Source organism: Entelurus aequoreus, linkage group LG18 (genome assembly GCF_033978785.1).
Source record: "Entelurus aequoreus isolate RoL-2023_Sb linkage group LG18, RoL_Eaeq_v1.1, whole genome shotgun sequence".
NCBI lineage: Eukaryota > Metazoa > Chordata > Actinopteri > Syngnathiformes > Syngnathidae > Entelurus > Entelurus aequoreus.
Genome location: NC_084748.1, coordinates 39,112,806 through 39,140,260, shown reverse-complemented (window position 1 = coordinate 39,140,260; position 27,455 = coordinate 39,112,806). Strand labels below are relative to the sequence as shown.

At 41.0% G+C, this 27,455-nt stretch overlaps 1 protein-coding gene across 2 annotated transcripts in view; it reads left to right on the top strand.

The window, feature by feature from the left end:
* The first annotated feature begins 4,382 nt into the window (after nucleotides 1–4,382).
* The window catches only part of LOC133633614 (scavenger receptor cysteine-rich type 1 protein M130-like), a 28,082-nt gene continuing 5,009 nt past the window's right edge, over nucleotides 4,383–27,455 (top strand). The window contains exons 1-6 of one of the 2 annotated variants that reach the window (XM_062026195.1): nucleotides 4,383–4,606; nucleotides 10,148–10,474; nucleotides 15,814–16,110; nucleotides 17,470–17,766; nucleotides 26,339–26,644; nucleotides 26,722–27,030. In XM_062026195.1, coding sequence (XP_061882179.1) covers nucleotides 4,480–4,606; nucleotides 10,148–10,474; nucleotides 15,814–16,110; nucleotides 17,470–17,766; nucleotides 26,339–26,644; nucleotides 26,722–27,030 — 1,663 coding nt within the window. In that variant the 5' untranslated portion in view covers nucleotides 4,383–4,479. The remainder of the gene's footprint in view (nucleotides 4,607–10,147; nucleotides 10,475–15,813; nucleotides 16,111–17,469; nucleotides 17,767–26,338; nucleotides 26,645–26,721; nucleotides 27,031–27,455) is intronic. The other variant, XM_062026196.1, reaches the window with a different exon arrangement.

The window sequence follows — 27,455 nt, the reverse complement described above, 5'->3', positions numbered from 1 at the left end:
TGCAATGAGTTTATAGTCGGTGTGGGAATGATCCATCTATCGGTTTTCTAACCCTTGCCCCTCTCAGCTGCATCCAGGTGGAAGGCGGGGTACACTCTGGACAGGTCGCCACCTCATCGCGGGGCCAACACAGATAGACAGACAACATTCACACTATCCCCAGGTGCATGTCTTTGGAGGTGGGAGGACCTTCTTATTGTGAGGCACCAGCACTAACCCTTGTTCCACCGTGCTGCCTGTGTGAATGATCAACGATCAATATTGGCAGAAATAGAGGGCCCCAAAATCAATAGAGGGCCCCAAAATAACATTTTGCATAGGGCGCCATTGAGGCTTGGGCTTACCACTAGATAGAGCCTGTGTACCACTAGTCACAGGGATAATGCAATCACGTGAGTAAGAGGTATTACCAGGTGATGGTCTATAGTCCCATGAGGCAACTGTTTATTTATCTTTATCAGTGCAGATATGGGCATACTTTGAAAGGTTCAGAGGCAAATATATAAGCAATCGTGAACAAATATTTAAAATGGGATGGAGTGGATGTATACACTCTTAAGAAAAAGGTTTTTTTAAGATTCAAGACATTCATCATCACCAAGACAATACCGCTCGCCTCGACCTCACATCTTTTGACACTCACAAGGATTTAAAGAAGAAAAGATTGGAGGCACATCATGTTTTTACATCTGGAGGCGTCCACAAATTAAGCATGAATCCGTGGAAGACAATGTTGAATTTATTCGTGCATGGGTAAGTGCCGCATTTGATTGACATAACGAGTGCCATGCTGCTGTGATTGTGACGCTTATGAGAAAAAGGATACGTTTAGTTTTTGCAGTTGATTTCCTGCTACAAATATTAGTCTCAACTACAATTCATGTCTGCAGTTGTGTTTATGGTGTGAGGTTCATATTTTGTCTTGTTATTGCACTATGAATGTTCCTTTTTCTCAGCAATGTTTACTGGCGATATCAAGATTCATTATATGCTGTTGAGCCTACGAGAGATTTATACATCTAGTTTATTAATACTACTAAGGATATTTTTTTGATGCTAACAAATAGCACCTAATATGCTATAATGTGGTCATCCGTGTCGAATAAAGCACTTGGCTTTCCTGCACAACAACAACTAAGCTTTTATTTTCTGTTATGAAAATTGACAAGGAAAATACGGTAGATTGAACAATCAATCACAATATGTATTGGCAGAATTCAACATGACGTTATTTTATTTGCACAATCAGGTCTTGGTAGTTATATTTAGGCATAGTAACCACAAAAGAACACAAACTAATGCGATCTCTAGTCCTTTCTTTACATTTAGTTCTGCTCTCAAATACCTTTAGTGTGGTAGAAAATGAACTTGATTGCATCACATAGAGTTTCTCAAACAAATCAAATGTTCAAATGAACATTTTACAAAGTGATCACTGCAGACACGGGCATGGTCCGATCGTCTTCCACAAGATCATTACAGAGATATTTTTAAGAGCCATTTCCTTCGACACACTTTTGTTTTTACACTGTCTTTTTTACCTTGAACGACTTCTTACGGGACTCTATGAAAGCTCTTATTTAACTCTCTATTTGAACGACTGAAACACCCAAAAACAGAACAGCAATACTGCATTTTCTGTTCAAACTCTACACTCACGCTCACTTGTTTTAATGCTACGCTCAGGCTGCTTGACCATCATCTGAATTAAGCCGCAAAGAAGGAAAACGGACGCACTTTTTTAGGAATTTTGCCTATCGTTAACAATCATTATGAAAGACATGATGACGGATTGTATTTTTCTTTATGCCTTCTAAATATTAAATAAACATACAGTGAGCCAATGGGAGCTCCACTATTTCGCCCATAAAATCCAACAATACTCTGTTTAAATTTCGTGATTTGAATATAAACCAAGTATTCGTGATATTGTTATTATAAGCTCTAACAAAGACAAACTTTAAAGCGGTGCCGTGATCACTACTGTATGTGCCTACGTTGAGTGGTCTGCTGCTTTCTCGCTTCCTTGCTCCCTGTTTATTGTAGATCATAAATCATGCATCTCACCTGGACAGAAGAAGTCTGAGTAGGTATTCCGACAAGTTGGTACACTTTGACAATCATTTAAGACCCGAAAATGGCCAGAACGACACAAAAAGACGCTTGGTCCCCCCGACCCTCCACCCTGTTTCTTCGTGAGGATTATGAGTCATTCTTCATCTAAATGGGAATATATGACCTTCCCAGGGGTCAGCATCCTAATGACAGCAGACATCGCACAGTAAGTGATGTTTTATTATGTTTGTTGGCTCTCATGAACTCTGCAGTGAGTGATAATCAGTGATGAAGAAAAAAAAAAGCAACCATTTGTCAGGACGTGGACTATGGAGTGGTTGTTTTCCCGAGATGCAAGTGAACTTGGACCGGACATGGCGTGAAGGTAATGACATATTTTATTTTAAACACTAACAGACTACAAAAAAAGGAAGCAAACAAAAGGCGCGCACAATGGCGGAGAACAAACTTGACTAATGAAACAAAACTTGCACAAAGGCAGAAACTATGAACAATAAACAGAAACTTACTTGGCATGGAACTGTGAAACAAGCAGCATGAACTGAGCATGAAACCGTAAACATGGCATTAAGCAGAGTGAGTATGGATGGATAGGATAGACCAGGGGTGCTCATTACGTCGATCACGAGCTACCGGTCGATCACGGAGGGTGTGTCAGTCGATCGCCAGCCAGGCATTAAAAAAATAGTCCTAAAAATGAGCGATCATAAATCTTCACTATGACGTCACTTTCGTCACTTGATTGACATTCATGGCACCCGAGGGTCTTCTGAGATGACGCTGGCTGCTGCCAGCTCATTATTAAGAAAAAATTACCGACAGGAAGGCGAGAAACACTTTTTATTTCAACAGACTCTGGCGCCGTACCTGTCGTCAAAACTCCAAAGACCGACTGCACAGTTGCACAATAAAAGCTCTGCTTCATCCTGCCTGCGCTAACAAAATAAGAGTCTCAGAAAGCTGGCGTGCGCAAGCTAGCAAGCTACGGAGTTTGCCGCCAATGTATTTCTTGTAAAGTGTATACAAAGGAGTACGGAAGCTGGACAAATAAGATGCCAAAAACCAACCACTTTCATGTGGTATTGGACAGAAAGGAGGACTTTTTTTCTCCTCCATTTGAAAATGCGGACGTTATCAGCACCACTGTCTGATTCCTATCAAAGCAAGTCATCAGAATCAGGTAATACACCAACTTATATTCTTGTCTTCATGAAAGAAAGGAATCTATATGTGTTAAACATGCTTGCATTATCTTTAAACACCTTTAACTTGTTAACAATGTTAACTATATGTGTTAAACATGCTTGTATTATCTTTAAACACCTTTAACTTGTTAACAATGTTAACTATATGTGTTAAACATGCTTGTATTATCATCAAACACCTTTAACTTGTTAACAATATTAACTATATGTGTTAAACATGCTTGCATTATCTTTAAACACCTTTATCTTGTTAACAATATTAACTATATGTGTTAAACATGATTGTATTATCTTTAAACACCTTTAACTTATTAACAATATTAACTATATGTGTTAAACATGCTTGTATTATCATTAAACACCTTTAACTTGTTAACAATATTAACTATATGTGTTAAACATGCTTGCATTATCTTTAAACCCCTTTAACTTGTTAACAATATTAACTATATGTATTAAACATTGTTGTATTATCATTAAACACCTTTAATTTATTAACAATATTAACTATATGTGTTAAACATGCTTGTATTATCTTTAAACACCTTTAACTTGTTAACGATATTAACTATATGTGTTAAACATGCTTGTATTATCTTTAAATACCTTTAACTTGTTAACAATATTAAGTATATGTGTTAAACATGCTTGCATTATCTTTAAACACCTTTAACTTGTTAACAATATTAGCTATATGTATTAAACATTCTTGTATTATCATTAAACACCTTTAATTTCTTAACAATATTAACTATTTGTGTTAAACATGCTTGCATTATCATTAAACACCTTTAACTTGTTAACAAAAACATTTATTTCATAAATAAGTAAATATAAATTAAATATATGAATGAGGTAGATCCCCACGACTTGATCAATTGAAAAGTAGCTCGCCTGCAGAAAAAGTGTGAGCACCCCTGCCCTACATAATAACCATAATCACGATAAAGTTTTAGGAACATATGCACTTCATATGACTGACTCCATGCATGGGTTCACAATAATATGCTCCCAGAATATTGCATTGTATTTCTAGTTGTGGGAAGGGGGCAGCTGATGAACAAAGTTCATATTGCAGAGAAATGGTCAACATGACCTTTGGTCAAGAATTTGTACCCCTGAGGGTCTTAGCACTGTTGTTTGATTTGTATGGTTCTGGAACAGAAGATACATTTGTATTTGATCAGTAAAACCCAACATGTCTGAGTGTCAACTTCATTATTTTGTTTTCACGTGGTCTTTACTTGTGTTTTTAAGTTTTGATCTGCTCGTGACAGAAATCTCCAGTCTCACAGCCCCGCAACATGAAGCAAGCCCGACAAACAGTGAGTATAAAGACAAATCTAAAATACAGCATGTTCGCAAAGTGCATTGTCAGAGAGCCTATTTGTAGACTCTGTCTTTAATTGTAATCATGTGGTTTAACAAAACCGTCTGGGAGATTTCTTGCAACATCAGTAAATCTGACAGGGTACGTAAAAAAGTTGGCATTAAGGCATTCTCGTCATTGAGGATTGTTTCTGTGTTTCTGCTTTTCGGGATTTCTGAAGTTCAAACTGCAACATCAGGGAAGTTTATTATTTCGTTAAAGAAAAACTGCACTTTTTAAAAAATGTTGCCTATCATCCACAATCCTAATGCATTTTTAACTGTAATGCAATTTTGTTTTTCTTAATGTGCAATGGCAATAAAAGTATATTCGTATGTAAGACAAGAACACACAGCTTTCCCTTTTCTGTGTTTTCTAGATAGTGAAAAACTGCTAGCAGAGGCAGCTAACAAGTAATGGGGATTATACAATTCCACCTTTGAAACTGTCTTAAAAACATCCAAAAATCTCAAACAACGCTCCATTTACCTGCTGTGATGTGCACATTAACCAAGGTATAGCATCATTGTTATTATAGGAACTAACACAGAGGAAGTACTTTTCTGGCATAGTGACAGAGCGCCTTGCTCACAGCAACTCAGGCTACTACCGAGTGGTAAGCAAATGCTAGCTAGGAGAGCTGCTCTATTGGCTTTAAGCTAAAGGTGCTGTTTGGAAGTACCATATTTTTCGGACTATAAGGCAGTCACGATTGGGTCGCATCTTACTGCGGGGTTCGTTCCCCCGGGATGCAGACGGACCATTCCGGACAGGACGTGCAGGTAGGAACATGATTTATTTGTCGAAATCAAACAAGTACCAAAAACTGAAAACAAGCCAGAGGAAAAACGTGCCGATCGCACTGGACGCTAAAGCTAACACTTAGCATAGACTAGAGATAAGGAATACTCATGTAACTGTGGCAAGAAGCAAACAATGAAGCCAGACTGAGCGTGGCGAGCAAGGTGAATAAATAGCTCTCTGATTAGTGGTTGACAGCAGATGAGCGTGCCGACCACTAGCCACAGGCAGGTGAACCCAATTAATCCCCATGGAAACTAAAACAAACCCAGAGGTGCACAAACAGGGACTAAGGGAGTCCAAAACTAACAGAACATAACAAAACATGATCCGGGCAACGGATCATGACAAAGGCGCACTTATTATCCTTTCATTCTCTCAAAACTGGACAGTGCGCCTTATAACCCGGTGTGCCTAATGTACGGAATAATTTCGGTTGTGCTTAACGACCTCGAAGCTATTTCATTTGGTACATGGTGAAATGATAAGTGTGACCAGTGGATGGCAGTCACACATTAGAGATACATGTAGACTGCAATATGATGGCAGTCACACATAAGAGATACGTGTAGACTGGAATATGACTCAAATAAATAACACCAAAATTGTATATGTTCCATTGAAAATATAGAACATTACACACGGCGCTCAAAAATCTATCAAAATGGTTTAGTACGACTTTGGTAAGCTATGAAGTAGCACCGCTTGATGGATTGTACTGTGCTTCAACATAAGAGTATTATTATGGTGTGTATATGGTAAGACATATTTTCTGGCGTTTTGTTTTGCAATATTATGCAAAACCAACTTTTCTTACCTTCTGGCCCCTGCTGATCTGTATTTGGGATCTGCATAAGTCCTGAAAATTTGCGTGCGTCCGTCTTTGTAGTCCGTGTCGACTCCATAGTCGATAAGCTTCTTCTTTTTCTCTATCTTCTTGTTATGGGGCATTCATCCTCCGCTGTTGCCATTTGTAATACAAAGTAGTGTAAAACATGAAAGCCTTAAAGCATACCGTTTAGTGAGTTTACATTATTCACCCAAGGAGCAAGGGCTCTGGAACCCAGCTCTCTCGAGAGGGGCTGGACTCTATTCCACTCTGGTGTTGCACGCAGTGAGAGGCAACAGGCTGGGGTTTTTTCCCCACGGCTCAAAGCCTGCACGTTGGTGTTTCACCCAGTAGACAAGAGGGTAGCTGCCCTTCACCTTCGGATGGGGGGGACGGGTCCTGACTGTTGTTTGTGCTTGCACACCAAACAGCAGCTCAGAGCACCCACCCTTTTTTGATTCCCTTGAGGGAGTACTGGAGGGTGCTCCCTCAGGTAATTCCCTTGTTCTGCTGGGTGACTTCAAAGCTCATATTGGCAATGACAGTGAAACCTGGAGAGGCGTGATTGAGAAGAATGGTCGCCCAGATCTGAACCTGAGTGGTATTGTTATTGGATTTTTGTGCTTTTTACAGATTGTCCATAACACACACAATGTTCAAACATAAGGGTGTCCATATGTGCACTTACCACCAGGACAGTTCAATGATCGACTTTGTAGTTGTGTCATCGGATTTGCGGTCTCATGTATTGGACAGACCTGGCAGGCCCAAACGCATTATGAGGGTCTGCTGGGAATGTCTAGCAGTCTCCTGTCTGAGACAATTTCAATTCCCACCTCCGGAAGAATTTTGAACATCATGAGGGAGGCGCTGGATATGGACCATGTTCCGTACCTCTATTGTCGGGGCAGCCAATTGCCGCTGTGGCCGCAAGGTGGTTGGTGCCTGTCGTGGCTGTAATCCTAGAACCTGCTGGTGGACACCAGCGGTGAGGTATGCCGTCAAGCTGAAGAAAGAGTCTTATCGGGTCCTTTTTGCTCATGGGACTCCAGAGGCAGTGGACAGGTACCGACAGGCCAAGCGGTGTGCGGCTTCGGCGGTCGCGGAGGCAAAAACTCAGACATGGGAGGAGTTTGGGGAAGCCATGGAAAATGACTTCCGGACAGCTTCAAAGTGATTCTGGACCTTCAACCGCCACCTCGGGAAGGGGAAGCAGTGCACTGTAAGGATGGTGTGCTGCTGACCTTGCCTGTGGATGTTGTGGATCAGTGGAGGGAATACTTCAAAGACCTCCTGAATCCCACCAACACGTCTTCCTATGAGGAAGCAGTGCATGGGAAATATGTGGTGGGCTTTCCTATTTCTGGGACTGAGGTTGTCGAGACACCTCTGGATTGGCAAACCGGGGTGGTGGTTCCTCTCTTTGAGAAGGGGAACCGGAGGGTGTGTTCCAACTATCATGGGATCACACTCCTCAGCCTTCCCGGTAAGGTCTATTCAGGTGTACTGGAGAGGAGGTTACGTCGGATAGTTGAACCTTGGATTCAAGAGGAGAAGTGTGGTTTTCATCCTGGTCGTGGAACTGTGGACCAGCTCTATACTCTCGGCAGGGTCCTTGAGGGTGCATGGGAGTTTGCCCAACCAGTCTACTACATGTGCTTTATGGACATGGAGAAGGCATTTGACCGTGTCCTCCGGGAAGTCCTGTCGGGAGTGCTGAGAGAGTATGGAGCATCGGACTGTCTGATTGTGGCGGTCCACTCCCTGTATGATCAGTGTCAGAGCTTGGTCCTCATTGCCGGCAGTAAGTCGGACCTGTTTTCAGTGAGGGTTGGACTCCGCCAGGCTGCCCTTTGTCACCAATTATGTTCATAACTTTTATGGACAAAATTTCTAGGCGCAGTCAGGGCGTTGAGGGGATCCAGTTTGGTGGATGCAGGATTAGGTCACTGCTTTTTGTAAATGATGTGGTCCTGATGGCTTCATCTGGCCAGGATCTTCAGTTTTCATCAGTTCGCAGCCTACTGTGAAGCGACTGGGATGAGAATCAGCACCTCGAAGTCCGAGTCCACGGTTCTCGCCTAGAAAAGGGGGGAATGCCATTTCCGGGTTGGGGAGGGGATCTTGCCCCATGTGGATGAGTTCAAGTACCTTGGAGTCTTATTCACGAGTGAGGGAAGAGTGGATCATGAGATCGACAGGCGGATCAGTGCGGCGTATTCAGTAATGCGGACACTGTATCGGTCCGTTGTGGTAAAGAAGGAGCTGAGCCGGAAGGCAAAGCTCTCAATTTACCAGTCAATCTACGTTCCCATCCTCACATATGGTCATGAGCTTTGGGTTATGACCGCTGGAAGCTAGTGCTGCTGCTCCCTAGTTACCTGGCAACTTGCTGCAGGCAACTCGCTAGTTACAGTATCTAAAATGCTAACATGAATGTAATAATATAGGATAATTATTTATACATGTCTTTCTTTTAAAACTGCAAGGTACAGTGAGTAGGGTGGCCATGCCTTGGATCACAGTTATTTTGTATTTAAAAACATTTGAACTTGTGGTAGACTGCGGAGGGAACATAAAAATATATATAATAAAATGTCTAATCAACAAAAGATTTCACTCTCCCCCCTACAATAATTTCTGCAGACCCCTTGTTGAACTCCTCTGGCTGCCAAGAGTTGAATCTGCTTGGCAGCCAGCTTCTTAAATGCATCCTTGGTATATTAAAGCTCAAAAGATAAGGTTCTGGATCGTCATCTGTCCCAAAGTAGTGATTAATGGTAGTAAAAGTAGCATTTGTTGCTATGTTCTCTATACAAAAAAATCAATTCGCCCAGGAAAGAAGCTGCGGTAGCGCTTAAAATTACCAAAATACTGTAAATATTTCATGTTATCATGAATGTTACAGCATGTACTGTACACAAAACATTATTAGGGATTTCAAATGGCTCTATAGGCAGAACAAGTGAATCCCCATTACCTGCTTTGTTAGCCGCCTCGTGCTTGCAGTTTTTCGGAACGCACTTACATACAAAATTCCTTTAAGTTTACTGTGCAAGTTATTTTTTTAACGAACGGGGATGAGAGGAGTCATATCCCACCTGCTAGCAGCGTGACAGTGGAAAAGGGCGTTGAGGTAAAGTATACCGTATACAATTTTCTTATATGATTGGGGAGCTAGCATGTGTTTGTATTTGGTCACAGAATCCTTTAGAGGATTATTCTACTAAGGTCTAAAGTGCACATGTTCATCACAAGCGCTCCAGAGAGTGGTGGCTTTTGCTCCCAGGAAATTGGGATCCTACAGGAATGCAAGTTTAGAGTTCAGGAGGAAGTGTAGAGACATTAGCAACATCTGGTAGGAAGCCCCCACAGATAGGAGTAGAGGATAGGGGTCGGAGGTCGTCCGACTCAAACCGATCACAGGAAATAAGTTAACTGGCCAAACAAGCTGGGCTTTTGTCCAGACTGACAGGCTCCAAGGTTAGAGTTACGAAGAGTGGGGGGTCATTGGGTAAAAGGTATTTAAGGACAGTTGTCCGAGAAGATACCAGAAGAGTAATCCAGGCATACTCTTTCTCCTGGAGCTGCAGTTCCAGTCTGAGGCTCGCTGAAACAAATAAAGCTTTTTGTTCGACGATTTCTCGTTGGCGTCTCTTTGGCTCATCACCCATCACACGACCAACAAATATACAACAGCGTGCTTGCTGGAGCAAAGCTGGAAGGGTGTAGGAATATTCTATTTCACTGATTAATTTAATACAGCATACAAAAAAACACTTTGAAGAATACTGTGATGTACAAGTCGGATTTTCTTTTTTTGTTAAATGATGGCTAATGTTATCGGTTTCTAACTCTCTATTGTAGCTACTGACGCTCGTTTGGTGGGAGGAGAAAACCGCTGCACAGGTCAGCTGGAATTAAAACATCACAAAAAGTGGAGAATCCTGAATATAGGGCAGGAAAGCAGGTCCCTGTCCAGTTTGGCACAGGTGTCCTGCAGGCACATCGATTGTGGCTCTCTTGTCTCGATTCAACACAAAGACAACAATGACCATCGACCAGCCTGGGAGGTTAATTTCCAGTGCCACGGCTTGGAGTCGACCCTGATGGAGTGCGAAGACATCCGAGGACAACGCAGGAGAGTGCAGGGAAGGAATTCAACTTTGGACATCCTGGAGGTAGTCTGCTCAGGTAAGTCGCTGTATGTAACCTCACTTTGCATGCTCTCTAATGCTACAAACTATAAGTTATTCAGTATAGCAGGCCTAGGCAATTATTTTGACTCGGGGCGGCCAAAATGTTGATAAAAAATGTGTATATATATATATATACATCCATCCATCCATCCATCCATCCATTTTCTACCGCTTGTCCCTTTTGGGGTTGCGGGGGGTGCTGGAGCCTATATCAGCTGCATTCGGGTGGAAGGCGGTGTACACCCTGGACAAGTCGCCACCTCATCGCAGGGCCAACACAGATACACGGACAACATTCACACTCACATTCACACACTAGGGCCAATTTAGTGTTGCTAATCAACCTATCCCCAGGTGCATATATATATATATATATATATATATATATATATATATATATATATATATATATATATATATATATATATATATATATATATATATATATATATATATATATATATGTATATATATATATATATATATATATATATATATATATATATATATATATATATATGTAAGCTGTGAAAATCTGCTGTACAGTATGTGTGCTTGGGTCCTATTTTTAGAAAAACTAATACAAAACCTCACAATAATGTCTGATTGAAAGCTAAAAACTTTATGACAGACCACCTTAAATAAACGAAATGGAATTTTAAATGTTTTTACTGAATGAGACACCCAAAATGTACATGAAAATAAAGAATGTGGGATTTACAATATTAACTATGAACGATAAAACACTGAATATTGACAACATATGAACGTCACACCCCCTCTCGATCGACATATTTTACAATCAAGTGGAACGCAACAAAAATGCAACAAAAAAGCGAAATACGAACGCAAAGGCTAAAAAAAACCCACATACAATCTGATACATCTGATACATCACTTAGCTTTAGAACTTTGTTGTAAAAATGTCCTTCCACGTCTGTCCATGACACCCGCATTTCAGGCTTGCCACTCTGGAAACACTCTGTGGAAACGCTCCACACCCACACTGCTTGGTGCCTCGTTTGAGCTGATGTGACTTAGATTACCATAGTAACTAATTAGATTACCATAATAACTAGTATGTCATGAAAAAACGCAGATTCCAACCATTGAAATACTTTGTTTTGTTAAAGACTTACGGTCATTTGAAAACATCACTGCACATCATAATGGCAGCTTTAGATTGTATCTTAAAGATTTTAAAAATTATTTGGGAATGTTGAAAAGCTTAATGGGCCGCATGTGGCCCCTGGGCCTTCATTTGCCCAGGTCTGCAGTATAGGAATGCAATGATTTTGGGGTGGGCGTGGCCAGGGGGCGGGGTTAAGGGGGGAGGAGTATATTTATAGCTACAATTCACTGAAATTTAAGTATTTCTTATATATATATATATATATATATATATATATATATATATATATATATATATATATATATATATATATATATATATATATATAAATAAAATAAATACTTGACTTTCAGTGAATTCTAGCGATATATATATATATATATATATATATATATATATATATATATATATATATATATATATATATATATATATATTTAATATATATATATATATATATATATATATATGTATTTTATTATATATATATATATATATATATATATATATATATATATATATATATATATATATATATATATATATATATATATATATATACATATAAATAAAATAAATACTTGCATTTCAGTGTTCATTTATTTACACATATACACACATAACACTCCTCTCTACTCATTGTTGTATTTGAAAGTGCAATGCTTTGCAGCCAGTAGCACAGCCTTTGAAGGAGCATAGGTATGGGCAGTGTAATATTCTGGGTTGGAGTCAATAACCAGGCGAAGTGACGAAGTTACGTCTCTTTACTTCATACTTCAGAACCGACTCCCACACTTGCCGTCAGGGTACGCAATACAACGTAAACCGTTGGCCAACCAAAAAGTAACCACAGAACACTATACAGTATAGTGTTCTGCGGTTACTTTTTGGTTGGCCAAGCGGACGTGACGACAGGCTGTCCTCACTCAGGTCCGCACGGACCTGGACGAGGTGTGCCTTAAGTCCGGCTGTAAATCGGGAAAAATTCGGGAGAATAGTTGTCCCGGGAGATTTTCGGGAGAGGCACTGAAATTCGGGAGTCTCCCGGAAAATTCGGGAGGGTTGGCAAGTATAGATGTGGCCCTCAATGAAAACCAGTTTGACATCCCTCAGATAGTTGATGACTAGTCAACTATCAAAATAGTCAATCCCCCCAGGAACACGCAATCAATGCAAATTCAACCAATCCTCACGAATGACGTGTGGCCTTTTAACTTTGTCCATGCTGGCGCCTTCCCCGCACATTTTGGCCAATCTAATTTGTCTCTGAGCAACACTTAAATGAACACGTCAAACGTCTAAGCAAAGCTTATGTTTGTTACTTGTGTGAACAAAGGAGGAACAACAACATCTAACAATATAGCTTATCAACTCTTTATTGATCAAACGGCACAATTGTCCTCCCACATACAGAAGCTCAAACTTACTTGTGGGCATCGTCTACAGTGCTAAGCCTTCTGGGTAATGTAGTATACAAACATTTAGCAACACAATGGCATCTTGACTCCCTAGTTGACATGTATGTATACAGTACAGGCCAAAAGTTCGGACACGCCTTCTCATTCACAACACAACTGATGGTCCCAATCCCATTGATAAAGCAAGAAATTCCCCTAATCAACCCTGATAAGGCACACCTGTGAAGTGAAAACCTTTTCAGGTGACTACCTCTTGAAGCTCTTTGAGAGAATGCCAAGAGTGTGCAAAGCAGTAATCACAGCAAAGCGTGGCTATTCTGAAGAAACTAGAATATAAAACATGTTTTCAGTTATTTCACCTTTTTTTGTTAAGAATTTTAAACTTAAAGTACCACTGATAGTCACACAAATTACCCTCTGCATTTGACCCATCCCCTTGTTTCACCCCCTGGGAGGTGAGGGGAGCAGTGAGCAGCAGCGGTGGCCGCGCTCGGGAATCATTTTGATGATTTAACCCACAATTCCAACCCTTGATGCTGACTGCCAAGCAGGGAGGTAATGGGTCCCAATTTTTATAGTCTTTGGTATGACTCGGCCGGGGTTTGAGTACACAACTCCACGTGTTCATTCATAGTTTTGATGCCTTCAGTGACAATCTATAATGTAAATAGTCATGAAAATAAAGAAAACCCATCGAATGAGAAAGTGTGTCCAAACTTTTGGCCTGTACTGTATATCTATTTAACATTATCTATCCAGATTAAGGCAATTAAGAACACATTTTTCATTTGCAATGCTGCTATGGCAAAGAAGAATTTACATGACAGATGTGTGTGTGATGATATCATTTACCCCAAAAAATTAGCTCTCAACAAATCGCAAATGCTCTTAAAGTGCAGGGATGTGCCGGAACATAAATGTCTGTCAAAGATGGACTTTTCTAATGTAAAACAAACACGATGAATATCTGCAGCTTGTGGACGACAGAGCAAACAGCAGACATTAAAGGCCTACTGAAACCCACTACTACCGACCACGCAGTCTGATAGTTTATATATCAATGATGAAATCTTAACATTGCAACACATGCCAATACGGCCGGGTTAACTTATTAAGTGCAATTTTAAATTTCCCGGGGAACTTCAAGTTCAAAACGCCTTTGGAGGATGACGTATGCGCGTGACGTCGCGAGGTCCATGGAAGTGTTTGGACCCTTTTGGACACAATACACAGAGCTCTGTTTTCTTCGACAAAATTCCACAGTATTCTGGACATCTGTGTTGGTGAATCTTTTGCAATTTGTTTAATGAACAATGGAGGCTGCAAAGAAGAACGTTGTAGGTGGGATCGGTGTATGCGACTGGTTGTAGCAACACAACAAGGAGGATTTTGTTGGATAGCAGACGCGCTAGCGGCGAACTCACCTTGACTTCCTACGTCTCCGGGCCACCGACCGCATCGTCGATCGCTGGAACGCAGGTGAGCACGGGTGTTGATGAGCAGAGGAGGGCTGGCTGGCGTAGGTGGAGCGCTATTGTTTTTACCATAGCTCTGACGAGGTCCCGTTGTTAAGTTAGCGTCGTTAGCAACAGCATTGCTAGGCTTCGACAGGCGTCGAATACACATTAACCGTGTATTTACATGTCCAGTGTTTGGTTCGGTGTCTCCTGATAGTAGTATTGTTGATCTTCTGTCTATCCTTCCAGTCAGGGATTTATTTATTTTGTTTCTATCTGCATTTGAGACAGATGCTATCACGTTAGCTCATGCTAAAGAGCTTCGTCGATGTATTGTCGTGGAGATAAAAGTCACTGTTAATGTCCATTTCGCCTTCTCGACTCTCATTTTCAAGAGGATATAGTATCCGAGGTGGTTTAAAATACAAATCCATGATCCACAATAGAAAAAGGAGAGAGTGTGGATTCCAATGAGCCAGCTTGTACCTAAGTTACGGTCAGAGCGAAAAAAGATATCTCTTGAACTGCATTCTAGTCCGTCACTCTAACGTTCCTCATCCACGAATCTTTCATCCTCGCTCAAATGAATGGGGTAATCGTCACTTTCTCGCTCCTAATATCTCTCGCTCCATTGTAAACAACGGGGAATTGTGAGCAGCACTACCGCTTGTGACGTCACGCTACTTCCGGTAGGGGCAAGTTTTTTTTTATCAGCGAGCAAAAGTTGCGAACTTTATCGTCGATTTTCTCTACTAAATCCTTTCAGCAAAAATATGGCAATATCGCGAAATGATCAAGTATGACACATGGAATGGATCTGCTATTCCCGTTTAAATAAAAAAAAATCATTTCAGTAGGCCTTTAAAGAAGACTTTGATGGGGTTTCTTTCTAGAATTATAATTCTTATTTGAGGGACCAGCGGTAGAAAATGGATGGGATGGATGGATTTGTTAATATGATTATTACAATTAAATTAAAACAGTACATTTATTTTACAATGAGCTGAGTATGTGCTATTACTGCCATCTAGTATCTGCATGGTATAAAACGAGTAAAACAAATCAATGCAGTATTTAATATTGTCGTTTTTGAGGTTAAAAGGAACACTTAAACCACTGAACACAAATTAATAGAATCACAAGTTGATTCAATATTATTTTAAAAAAAGAAAGCCTCGAAACAAGGCAATTTTTGCCACAACTTTCTAAAAAAGCTGCCACGAATTCAGACATTATATGCCACAACAATCGCAAAACAACGTCAGTTGCAGCCCTAAAATCCATAAAACTGAACTTATGCTCAAAACTGTCTTTCTGATTTTTACAGATTCATTGAAGCTTGAGGGCACTGGATACCTTTGCTCAGGCAGCGTAAAGATCAAAACGAATCAAGGCTGGGCAGGAGTGTGTGAGGATGGCTTGGACTTGGAAGCTAAGACAGTCGTCTGTTCGGAGCTCGGCTGCGGGCCTCCCTCACATAATCATAGGTCGTTTGGAAGAAGAGCGGAAGGAGGGCTGCTTTCTTCCAGAAAGTTCCAGTGCAAAGGCAACGAGACTCGCCTCCAGGACTGTGCCACATCAACCCTGGAAGAATGTGAACCAGCTCTTGCAGTTACATGCCAAAGTGCTCTTCTGTTTAATTTACAGCTCATTTCATCACCTAGATTTGATTCATGTTCTTGATCCTTTGACACCTGATCGCACCTGTAATCATCTAGTTGTTGTATTCCAAGATATTTTACATTCTATATTTTGCATGCCTAAAAATACCATCGGTGAAATTAGTCATTTTTAGGGGTGTCCTGATACAACTTTTTTTATAACTGATGGAGCCTTAGATATAGGCTGATAATGATCCAGTACAATAGTAGCACAAGTCATACATACAGTACAGGCCAAAAATTTGGACACACCTTCTCATTCAATGCGTTTTCTTTATTTTCATGACTATTTACATTGTAGATTGTCACTGAAGGCATCAAAACTATGAATGAACACATGTGGAGTTATGTACTTAACAAGAAAAGGTGAAATAACTGAAAACTGGTTTTATATTCTAGTTTCTTGGATACTCACTTGGGAGTCCCAAGTGAGTATCCAATCTCAAGTTGCAAAAACCCATAGAAGAGCCATAGAAAGCCACATAAAACTCACCAGTACTCACAAAGGAGAGCAACATATTGATTAGTTGGCAGATATATATTTGCAAGGCCGTTTTCAAGAAGGATACTTAAGAGAAACTACAAACGTGTACATCTTGTGAGACGAGATCGGCCGACACCTGAAGCTATCCCGGCAGTGAAATGGTTTGCCCGCGACTTTCACACGAATCTAACGACTACGAGCGGTACCACTGGCTTATACGGCGTCAAATGGGTCCTACAATTTGTGAGTTCAAATATTTTATTTCTTAATTTTATCATGCTTCTTTTGTTTTTTATACGGTTCTTGACAATGCCACGTAAGATGTTTTAATTTCTGAAGCAGGTTTATTGATTGTTAAATGCGCTGAAAAATAGACCGTTTTGTACACTGTTGAGGGGGTTCAATACGCAGTAGTGTGCAAGTGTGTTTCTGTATAGTATCTCCAGCCGTGTCCATGTGGTGACGTAAATTACGGTATTTTGAGAGGTGAAGTCGGACTAAGTAGGACATCACTGAAGGCATAGGTGAGTGACGTATGGCCCGCCACTGCCTTCAGCGATAATGATACATAAAAATTATACTTTTACAATTAGCTGCAGCCGCTGATCTGTCAGTGGAGGGACCAAAAATAGATGAAATATCAGCCAGAAGAGATTGTCTTTAGTGATCGGCATTGAAAGGCATTGATCGGCAATGATTGATCACATACTTTTCACAAAAATCAGCCAATACTCATCGGTCAATCCATCGGCACATCTCTACATTTACATTTGAAAAATAAGGGACATCTTTCGTAACATAAGGGAAATGTGTGCCAGTGACTCTTTTTTGCATTCAGATCGTCAGGATTTCCAACTGGTGGGCGGAGACAGCAGATGCAATGGTATTGTGGAGGGGAAGGACAAGGGAGAGTGGAGGCCACTGGAAGACCGATGGAGGCTCTGGAAAACAGAACACTCTGCTCAGCTGTGCACACATCTGGGCTGTGGAAGTGTTATTTCAATGAAAAGACATTATCTACCCAGAAGGAAGCCTATGTGGGCGCTGGACCATCATTGTGAAGACAGCGGTCGATCAATTTGCACTTCATGGAGGTCTTCCACATCAGAGCGTCTGATGACTGTGGCTTGTTCAGGTAATAATACATTTGACTTTGGACTTTCAGAGGTTCCACTGTATGTATCTACTGTATATACTGTATAAAAGGGGTGCCGGGAAAATCGCTACACATCAAATCGTCAAGAATCAATCAAAAAAAAAATAAGGCTATATCTGTGTTTGCTTGATGCACGTTCACACCAGCAACCAAATTAGCTTTTGTAAGATGTAACCTGACATGACCTGTTACTGTTCTATTTGTGTCTTTTATTTACCTCTTGTTGCTAGGTGTACTGATCGGACACACAGGTTTCTGTTTATTGATTAGTGTCTGTAGACGTCGCGTACCTGCGGTCCCGCTGATACGTACGCAGATGCCAGTTGTGCAGAGTTGACAAAGGTTTTAATGATTGTTTTTACGCCCTTCAGACAGAATTGTTTTTTCCAGACTTTGCAGTCTCTTCACTACTCCTCCTCCTCCTGCACCCGGCCGCTCACTGTTAAAGATAACAGATGATTAGATTAACACATACCACCTGTGAAATCTAATCACCTGCCAGCTGTGTCTCGCCGTCACCTACCCGATGGTGCTCGTCCTCAGCACCATGGACAGCGGCGGTGACCTTTGCTCCTGCAAGCGCGCTGGCCACATCTCCCTCCACAGTGTCCCTACCTGCTGCCGCCACTAAGCACTCCACTTCACGTACCCCTCTCATACTGCTAGGGTTGGGTATCGTTTGAATTCGAACGATTCCGATTCCGATTCCGATTCTTTGTTTCGATTCCGATTCTTTTAAGAGGCAGGGTCAAAAAAAAGTTTAGGATATTTTAAATGAGCTAGCTAACCTACAGTCTTTCTGAATGAAATAGTCTGACATTCTCCATCAATTTTAATTCTATTAACTTTTTATGAACTTTACTATAAATTCCTCACAGGGCTGTTTTCAACTAGAATATAAATATCAAATCTATGAACTTGAATATAAATATTATAAATTATGAATACATTTTCCCAGGGGTACACTTTCCTCAAGAGAGCTCTATTTTTGAAAACCTCATGAAAACACATTTACACATAAGTGTATGATGCTGCAGGAAACCTCATGAAAACACATTTACACATAAGTGTATGATGCTGCAGGAAAGAGCACATCGCGGAGCCTGGCTAGCAGGTTGTAAATTGTCTATGAAAAAATTTGCGGGCTAATTTGTTAGCTGCCTCAACGTTGGTGCAAAACACATTATTTATTGCATATATATTGTTTTACTTACCGGATTCGGACTGCAGTGCAGTCACCGAGGTGCCAGGCTGGGCGTCGGAGCCAGAGGAAGAGGAAGAGGAGGACGGTCGGCGCAGCGCGTCGAAGACGGGACACGCATTTATGTGTACTCAATGAACTTGGAGGTGCTTCATGTTCGACGTGCACCCTCCTAAGCACGAAACAGTCCTGTCGCACGAGTTACATTTCGCCGATATTTCTTTTTTTTTAGTAAAGTAAAGCCACACTTTCGACCGCCGACGCCCGCTATCCATGCTTGACTGACTCGCTCGGCTACATAGGCTCGGCTATGCTAACACTTCCGGCGGTAGGCGCTTTTTCGTTGGTGATCAGCGGCTTCTTCTTCCGGTCGGCGGACTTATTCTTTTTTTCCGGTCGGCGGACTGGGTATCGAAACTAGGAATCGAAATTTAAACTTTTGAACGATTCCGGGAGAATCGGAAAGTTAGTCCCGGTTCCAATCGATACTCGATACTCGATACCCAACCCTACATACTGCGAGTCCTTGCGTGGTTTTTGTTCACCACGGGCAACTGTTTACGTTAGTTCTAGCCTTGTCCTATTATAACTATTCATGTTTGTCAGTCTACGTTTAACTTTGCCTTGGGTATCCGGTGCGCCTCCAAGCGTCACGCTGTTTCTTTCTGTATGATGCAGACTAGCAGTCCTAGCCAAGTTGACTACAAGCAGACCTCGTTCATTATTTTTGATCCGTCGCTTCTTCTTCTCAGCACTGTCCTTCACAATCACTTTCTTTCTGCCCGTGCTTGAAAAAACAATATTATGTTGGTATCTATCAATCCGTCCTTCCGTTGAATTTCAACCGCTTGTCCATTTCGGGGTTGCGGGGGCCAACAACACACTCACATTCACCAGCTAGGGCCAATTTAGTGTTGCCAGTCAACCTTTCCCAGGTGCATGTCTTTGGAGGTGGGAGGAAGACGGAGTACCCGGAGGGAACCCACACAGTCACGGGGAGAACATGCAAACTCCACACAGAAAGAGCTACAATAATTCCCATTCCCAAACAGGCCAACATCTCATGCCTAAATGATTACAGACCTGTAGCACTCACCTCCATACCTGCCAAACGCATGGAGAGGCTGATAATGAAATGTATTAAAAAGGCAATACCACCATCACTCCATCCATATCAGTTCGCATACCGGTAGAACCGATCGAACGAAGACACCATCGTTATTGTACTCCATAGACTCTTGAAACATCTTGAGCTTAGGAACACTTACGTAAGACTGCTCTTTGTCGATTTTGGTTCAGCATTTAATACAATAAGGCCAAACAGACTCAGATGTAGGTTTCACAACCTTGGTCTGAACGCCATCCTCTGTAAATGGATTTTGGATTTTCTAACTAATCGCACACAGTACGTGAAAATAGGCGAGCCCATTTCTGCAATGCTCACTATCAATACCGGTGGCCCACAGGGCTGTGTGCTAAGCCCTGTGCTCTTCACCCTCCTCACACATGACTGCATAGCCTCTTCAGCATCCAACCTCACTGTCAAATATGCCGACGACACCACGGTGCTTGGGCTCATCAGCAACAATGATGAGACAGCATACAGCTGGCTTAACACTAACAAAACCAAATAATTAATTGTAGACTTCCGCAGAAAAGGGCAGGAAAAACCACCCTCCACTTTTAATAAATAACGAGGTCGTAGAAAGGGTCAAACAATTCACATTTTTAGGGATAAATATAACAGAAGATCTATGTTGGGACATTTCAGTTCAGTTCAGTTCAGTTTCGGTTTATTTCGAACATGTATATGATACAATGTAGTGCATCACACATTTCCAGTTGTTTCATTACAGCACGTCGGAAAAGGAGTAGGAAGAAGCAGAGCTTATTTAATCCTACCCCTTTTCATACCATAGCATTTTTATCCAATTTCCTTGTTCTCTGTAACAGAACAGTGAACAAATAAATAATATACCATAGGAAGTAAACAAATATTAAATACATAAATAATCTTTGTCTCAATAAAAAAAAAGGGTTCAAGATCATAATTCTTGTTCTGTGTACTTTGTGAACACTTGTAGTTTGTACAGTCTCTTAAACTGAGTCATATTGGTGCTTTGTTTGATTTATTTGGTTAATCCATTCCATAATTTAATTCCACATACTGATATGCTAAAGGTTTTAAGTGTTGTACGAGCATACACATGTTTTAAATTAGATTTCCCTCTAAGGTTATATATACATTAACACTGCTTCTACAGTCGGAAAGGCCCAACAACATATTTTCTTTCTAAGGAAACTAAAATGTGCAAACATTCTGCAAAAATCTATGGTTTTTAATGTGGTTAAGCGAACCAACAGGCCCTCCAGTGAGTGGTTAAAACGGTGGGGAAAATTACAGGGACAATACTCCCAGAGATGAGTGCCATGGACACAACTCGCTGACTAAAGCGAGTACACAACATCCTGAAGGACAGACGCCACCCGGCACATGGCCTCTTCAACCTGCTACCCTCTGAAAGGAGATATAGATCTCTTCGCGCCAGGCTCACCAGAATGTCTCACAGTCTGTATACCCAGGTTGTGAGACTCCTAAATGAACAGCCTGCCCCTTTAGTGCCCCCGGCCATCTTAATACCCCACTCTTCACCATCTCAATAACTGCCCTGGACATTGCATTGCTGCAACAAACAAAACACTCTTCAGACATCTGACTGTTCCCACCCCCATCTTATCGCGATCTTCTTTCCAATGCTAATGAAAACTATTGTCAACCTGCACATTAATGCAGTTTCTATGCCGCTAGACCAAGCTCAAACTAAATCTCGTTGGCATGTATGACTTGTGGATTATTATGACAATGACAAAGGAATTGATTGATTGATAAAGAAAGACACCAGGGATCGAACCCAGGACTGTTATGTTTTAACAGAAGGGAGATGACGGCAAAGACACCAGGGGGAAGTCTAGCTCTATGTATTTCATTATATATATTACAATATATATAATTATCAAACAATAACAATAATAATAACTACGGAATTGGAGTGTGAACTACAGTAATATCCAGAAGGTGTGTATGGTGGAAGACTATGTGTATGAATAATTAGCTGTTGAGTCTTACCAAATGTTGAAACGAGGAGAAGGAACAAGGCAGGAAAGGTAGTCCATGGGGCAGGCAGAAGATCCAGGGCGAGAGAGAGACGTCAGAGTCCGTGTCCAGGCGAGGGTCGAGGATCGAGGAAGGCAGTCCAAAACCACGGGGGAAACAACGGGAGATAACAAAGGGGGAGACTCGAGATGGCACTGCTGAAGAACAACAAGGACGTCAGAAGACGGAGGGAAAAACGCAGAGAGAGAGAGCATAAGGCTTACGATATACAAAGAGGTAAACTAAGTTCTCGCATGGATCCTTGGGTCCACTGGTCCTTTATCCAGCTCGCCCTCATCAGTCCCAGGTGTGCGGATTGCCGATTGTCTGCAGGCTTGTCGCTGCGTGGGCGTGCTATGCTTAGCGGTGAGCAGCCAGAGGAGAAACTTTGACACTCAGTTGCAGGAGGGAAACGGGTTCGAGTCCGCGCCGTGACAAAGACCTTCTTATTGTGAGGAACATGTACTAACCCCTGTGCCACCATACTGCCCATGATGGTCTCTAGTAGGGTTGTATGGTATACCGGTATTAGTATAGTACCGTGATACTAATGAATCATATTTGGTACCATACCGCCAGTATCGGTTCCCCACCCCTCCGCGCCCCACGTCGTCCTCACGTCGATGGTTTACGAGCAGACGAGCATGTTCGGTAGCGCAAAATCACGGAGTAGTTACAAACAGACACAGTGTGTAGACAGAAAAGGGAAAACGGACGCTTCAAAACTAACGATAAAGGTGAAGTTATAACACTGAAACGCCCACCGGAAGAGGTGCTTTAAAACATGGCTAGCTAGCTAGGGGCTAAAGTCCAGCCCCAGTCGGCAGTGTTTTAGCTACTTCTAAATCACTAACCCTGGCCTCCATGGCGACAAATAAAGTATGTTTCTTACAAGTATCATCCCTGGCTTACGATATACAAAGAGGTAAACGAGTATAGGTAAACATGCTTCACTACACACCGTAGGTCACCGGCGTCAAAATGTAAACAAACGCCATGGGTGGATCTACACCTAACATCCACAGTAATGATACCAAGTACTGGAGCGTATCTCGTCGATACTACTATGATTACGTCGATATTTTTTGGCATCACATCTTCTTTCGTTTAAAAAAAATGTATATTATGTTTATAAACTCAGGAAATATGTCCCTGGACACATGAGGACTTATATGACCAATGTATGATCCTGTTACTACTTGGTATCGGATTGATACCCAAATTTGTGGTATCATCCAAAACGAATGTAAAGCATCCAAACAACAGAATAATACATTATTATAAAATTTTAACAGAAGTGTAGATAGAACATGTTAAAAGAGAAAGTAAGCAGATATTAACAGTAAATGAACAAGTAGAAATAATAATTCATTTTCTACCACTTTTCTTTAATAATTTTGACAAAATAATAGAGTGGAAAATGACACATAATGTTACTGCATATGTCAGCAGACAAATTAGGAGCCTTTGTTTGCTTACTTACTACTAAAAGTCAAGTTGTCTTGTAGGTTCACTATTTTATTTAAGGAGAAACTTTCAATAAAAAAACATATGTTTAATGTACCGTAGGATTTTTTAAATTAAAATCAAGCCAATAATGCAATTTGTTTGTGGTCCCCTTTAGTAAGAAAAGTATCGAAAAGTACTGAAAAGTATTGAAATACTTTTATATTGGTATCGGGATTACACCAGTCTCTAGTTATAAGCTAATGCTGGTGATTGAGACAGCAGTTGTTTTGGTACGAACTTACGGGTTCTGTGACATTCGTTACACCAACTAGCAGTGGGCTGGCTCGTCACTCAAAATGTTTGCTTGCAACCCGAAACGTAACAATTACCGTTCGTCTCCAGAAAAACTTGTGAGTGAGGGCAATCGCAAGCTGAGGTACTTCTGTATGTAAATTAGGGGTGTAACAATATCAAGATGTAATATTGTGACCAAAAACTATTACGGCTATCAATGTTGTTGAATGTTCTCAAAAATGCTTATCAAACACTGAAATCTTTTACCTAAGTTTTATTTTAGGTTTAAATAAGATAGACACTGTGGAAGTCGCCTTCCAGTGGGTCCTCCAGACTACCAAGCATTTCCCTGTGAGCCCGTTTCATGGTGCAATACAGTTTTATTTTTCAATAAAAGGCTGTTGGTTGCTTTCCAGCAATTGTCTTTTTTGGCTTTGACAGGGACGCTCTCGCTCTCACGCCAGCTCCAACAACCTCCTCTCCCCGGCTGCTGCTTAAAACAGAGCGACAGGTGATTAGATAATAAGGCCCACCTTGTCCATCTACGCACCTGTCACTGACTTTGAGGCCGGTCCTGGCACACCCTGCTTCGCTGCAGGCCCGCAGGCCACGCCCCCCTCCACAGAAACAAAATATACTTTCTTAGTAGAAAAAACATTAAATATTCTGGCTTCTTAAGATCCATAATACTTTTATTTGAGTGTTCAAATATGTTTATCTTCCATTTTAACTCGTAAAGGTTTTAGAGAGTTTTGAATGATAAAGACAAAACTGGTGTTGTGCTCTTTACTTCCTGTTTATGTTCAGTCGGTTTCATATTCTTTTTGAGTACAGATCTATTAAAAGAGAACAGCCTGAAGGTTAAATGTGCACAATTAAATATTTAGTTGGTCAGACAGTAATGTGTTTGTACAAATGTAGAATGGGCTATGTTGTCTTAATAGGTAAAGACGTTAATGTGTCTTGTATTTGTGTTAGCATTTAAGCTAACGAGCGAGCTAGTGGTAGCAGGTCTTTGAGTTCATCAAAGTGCATTTATAATTGTAAGTAAAAACGGTAAGGTTACCGCAGTTTATCGTTAGTACTGTTTATCGCTACGTCTGTTATGGTTTGACTAAGGGAGATGACGGCAACAGACACCAGGGGATGTATGTACAATAATTGATTATATATATATATATATATATATATATATATATATATATATATATATATATATATATATATATATATATATATACACTACCGTTCAAAAGTTTGGGGTCTCATTAAAATGTCCTTATTTTTCAATGAAGATAACTTTAAACTAGTCTTAACTTTAAAGAAGTACACTCTATACATTGCTAATGTGGTGAATGACTATTCTAGCTGCAAATGTCTGGTTTTTGGTGCAATATCTACATAGGTGTATAGAGGCCCATTTCCAGCAACTATCACTCCAGTGTTCTAATGGTACAATGTGTTTGCTCATTGGCTCAGAAGGCTAATTGATGATTAGAAAACCCTTGTGCAATCATGTTCACACATCTGAAAACAGTTTAGCTCGTTACAGAAGCTACAAAACTGACCTTCCTTTGAGCAGATTGAGTTTCTGGAGCATCACATTTGTGGGGTCAATTAAACGCTCAAAATGGCCAGAAAAAGAGAACTTTCATCTGAAACGCGACAGTCTATTCTTGTTCTTAGAAATGAAGGCTAGTCCACAAAATTGTTTGGGTGACCCCAAACTTTTGAACGGTAGTGTGTATATATATATATATATATATATATATACACAAAACAATACTGATAAACTATAGAATGGTGTGTGACAAAATCCAAGAGCGTTTGTGTGTGACTATGTGTGTAGATTAGCTGAAGTGTGTTACCAAGTGTTGATGAGAGCGAAGGAACGAGGCATTCCATGGGGTAGGCAGGTGATCCGCGGCGAGAGAGAAGCGTCAGAGTCCGTGTCCATGCGAGGGGGGTCGAGATCCAGGGGGGGAAGTCCAAGGGAGCGAGACACACAGCTCGAAACCAAGGCAACGGAAGGAAAACACTGCGGGCACAAGGGAGAAGACAGGGGACAAATCAAGCACGGGGAAGAAAGACGGAGGGAGCAAAAGAGAGCATAAAGCTTGTGTCGGCTTACGGTACAGAAGACTATATTCCGGCGCAGAATGGCAGGTTGAGCAGGCTTATGAAGGCAGCTCGCTCATCACGGGCAGTTGCGCAGATTGCAGATTGGAATGCGCCCTGGCCGTGAAAACGTCCCTAATATAAATATCAACAATGTAACAACACAACAAAAAACGCAGATAATTGTGAAAGTAAAGAAGAGAACTAAAAATATAGCTCTCATCATAGCTAGTATTGTTTTGATACTTCTCATATTTGGATGGATACAGCCACCCCTGCTGTATGTGATATGTATTTCGGACTGCTTTGACATTCAATGTTTTTCTGGATTTCAGACACCGTTCGACTCCTGGAAGGAAGGGACAGATGTTCAGGCAATCTGATGGTCAGGTCTTCTCAGTCATGGTCACCGATGTGTAACTCCGTCTTCAACCCAGAGAACGCGTTTGTTGTATGTCGGGAACTTGGTTGTGGAGTTCCTCGGGATTATCACAGAATGACGTCGTCCCCCGGGCAAGATATGCAAGTGTGGAGTCCTGACTTTAAATGTAAAGGCAACGAGGAGAAACTTCAGGAATGTCCCTCATTCTCATTTAACAGCACTGAGGAGAATTGCGGCAAAATGTACATCACCTGTATCGGTACAGTACACACAATCTGAAGCTCTGGAATATTATTAGATGTATTACACATTAGATTGTGTCCTATTCTTTTACAGAGCATCCAGTAAAACCACAAGCAACTGTGTACACCGCCCACAGTGACGGAATGTATGTCCTGAGGGGCCATCGCTTTGCCATCACCTGCAGCCACAACACGCTCTACACAATACAATCCTTCCGTCTAACAAAAAGACTTCACGTGGGGGACCCCACTGTGTGGACGGAACCGGCTGTTGATAATTCCGCCACCTTCCTATTCCCTGCTGCAGAGGATTCCCACAAGGGTTTCTACGACTGTGATTACAACTACCAACTCAGTTCAGCAACGTTCTCTGAAACGAAAACAATATCAATCACCGTTCAAGGTAACCAAGTGCTTGAATCTGAATTACCGTATTTTCCGGACTCTTAGTATATAATCTGCACTCACTAAATTTAGGATGTCTTCATATAATAGCCATATCGGACTATAAGCCACAGATACATACTGGTACGTTGGGAAATGAGATATTAACATAAAGATTTTGGAAATGTTAATTACCTTAATTATGTCCAAATGGTGCCTGTAGCATGGCAGTAAAACGGCTGATCAAACAAAACAGAAAAGCCATTGAAACCTTTATTTAATCTTCATGAGATGAATACGAGTTTCTCATTTTCAGGATTTGTCTTCCTTGTGCTTTGTAAACACTTTGAGTTTGAACAGTTTTTTAAAGTGAATCATTTTAGTACATTGTTTGATTTCTTTGCTGGATCTAATTAGCGAAGAAAAATCCATTGATTAGCCCAG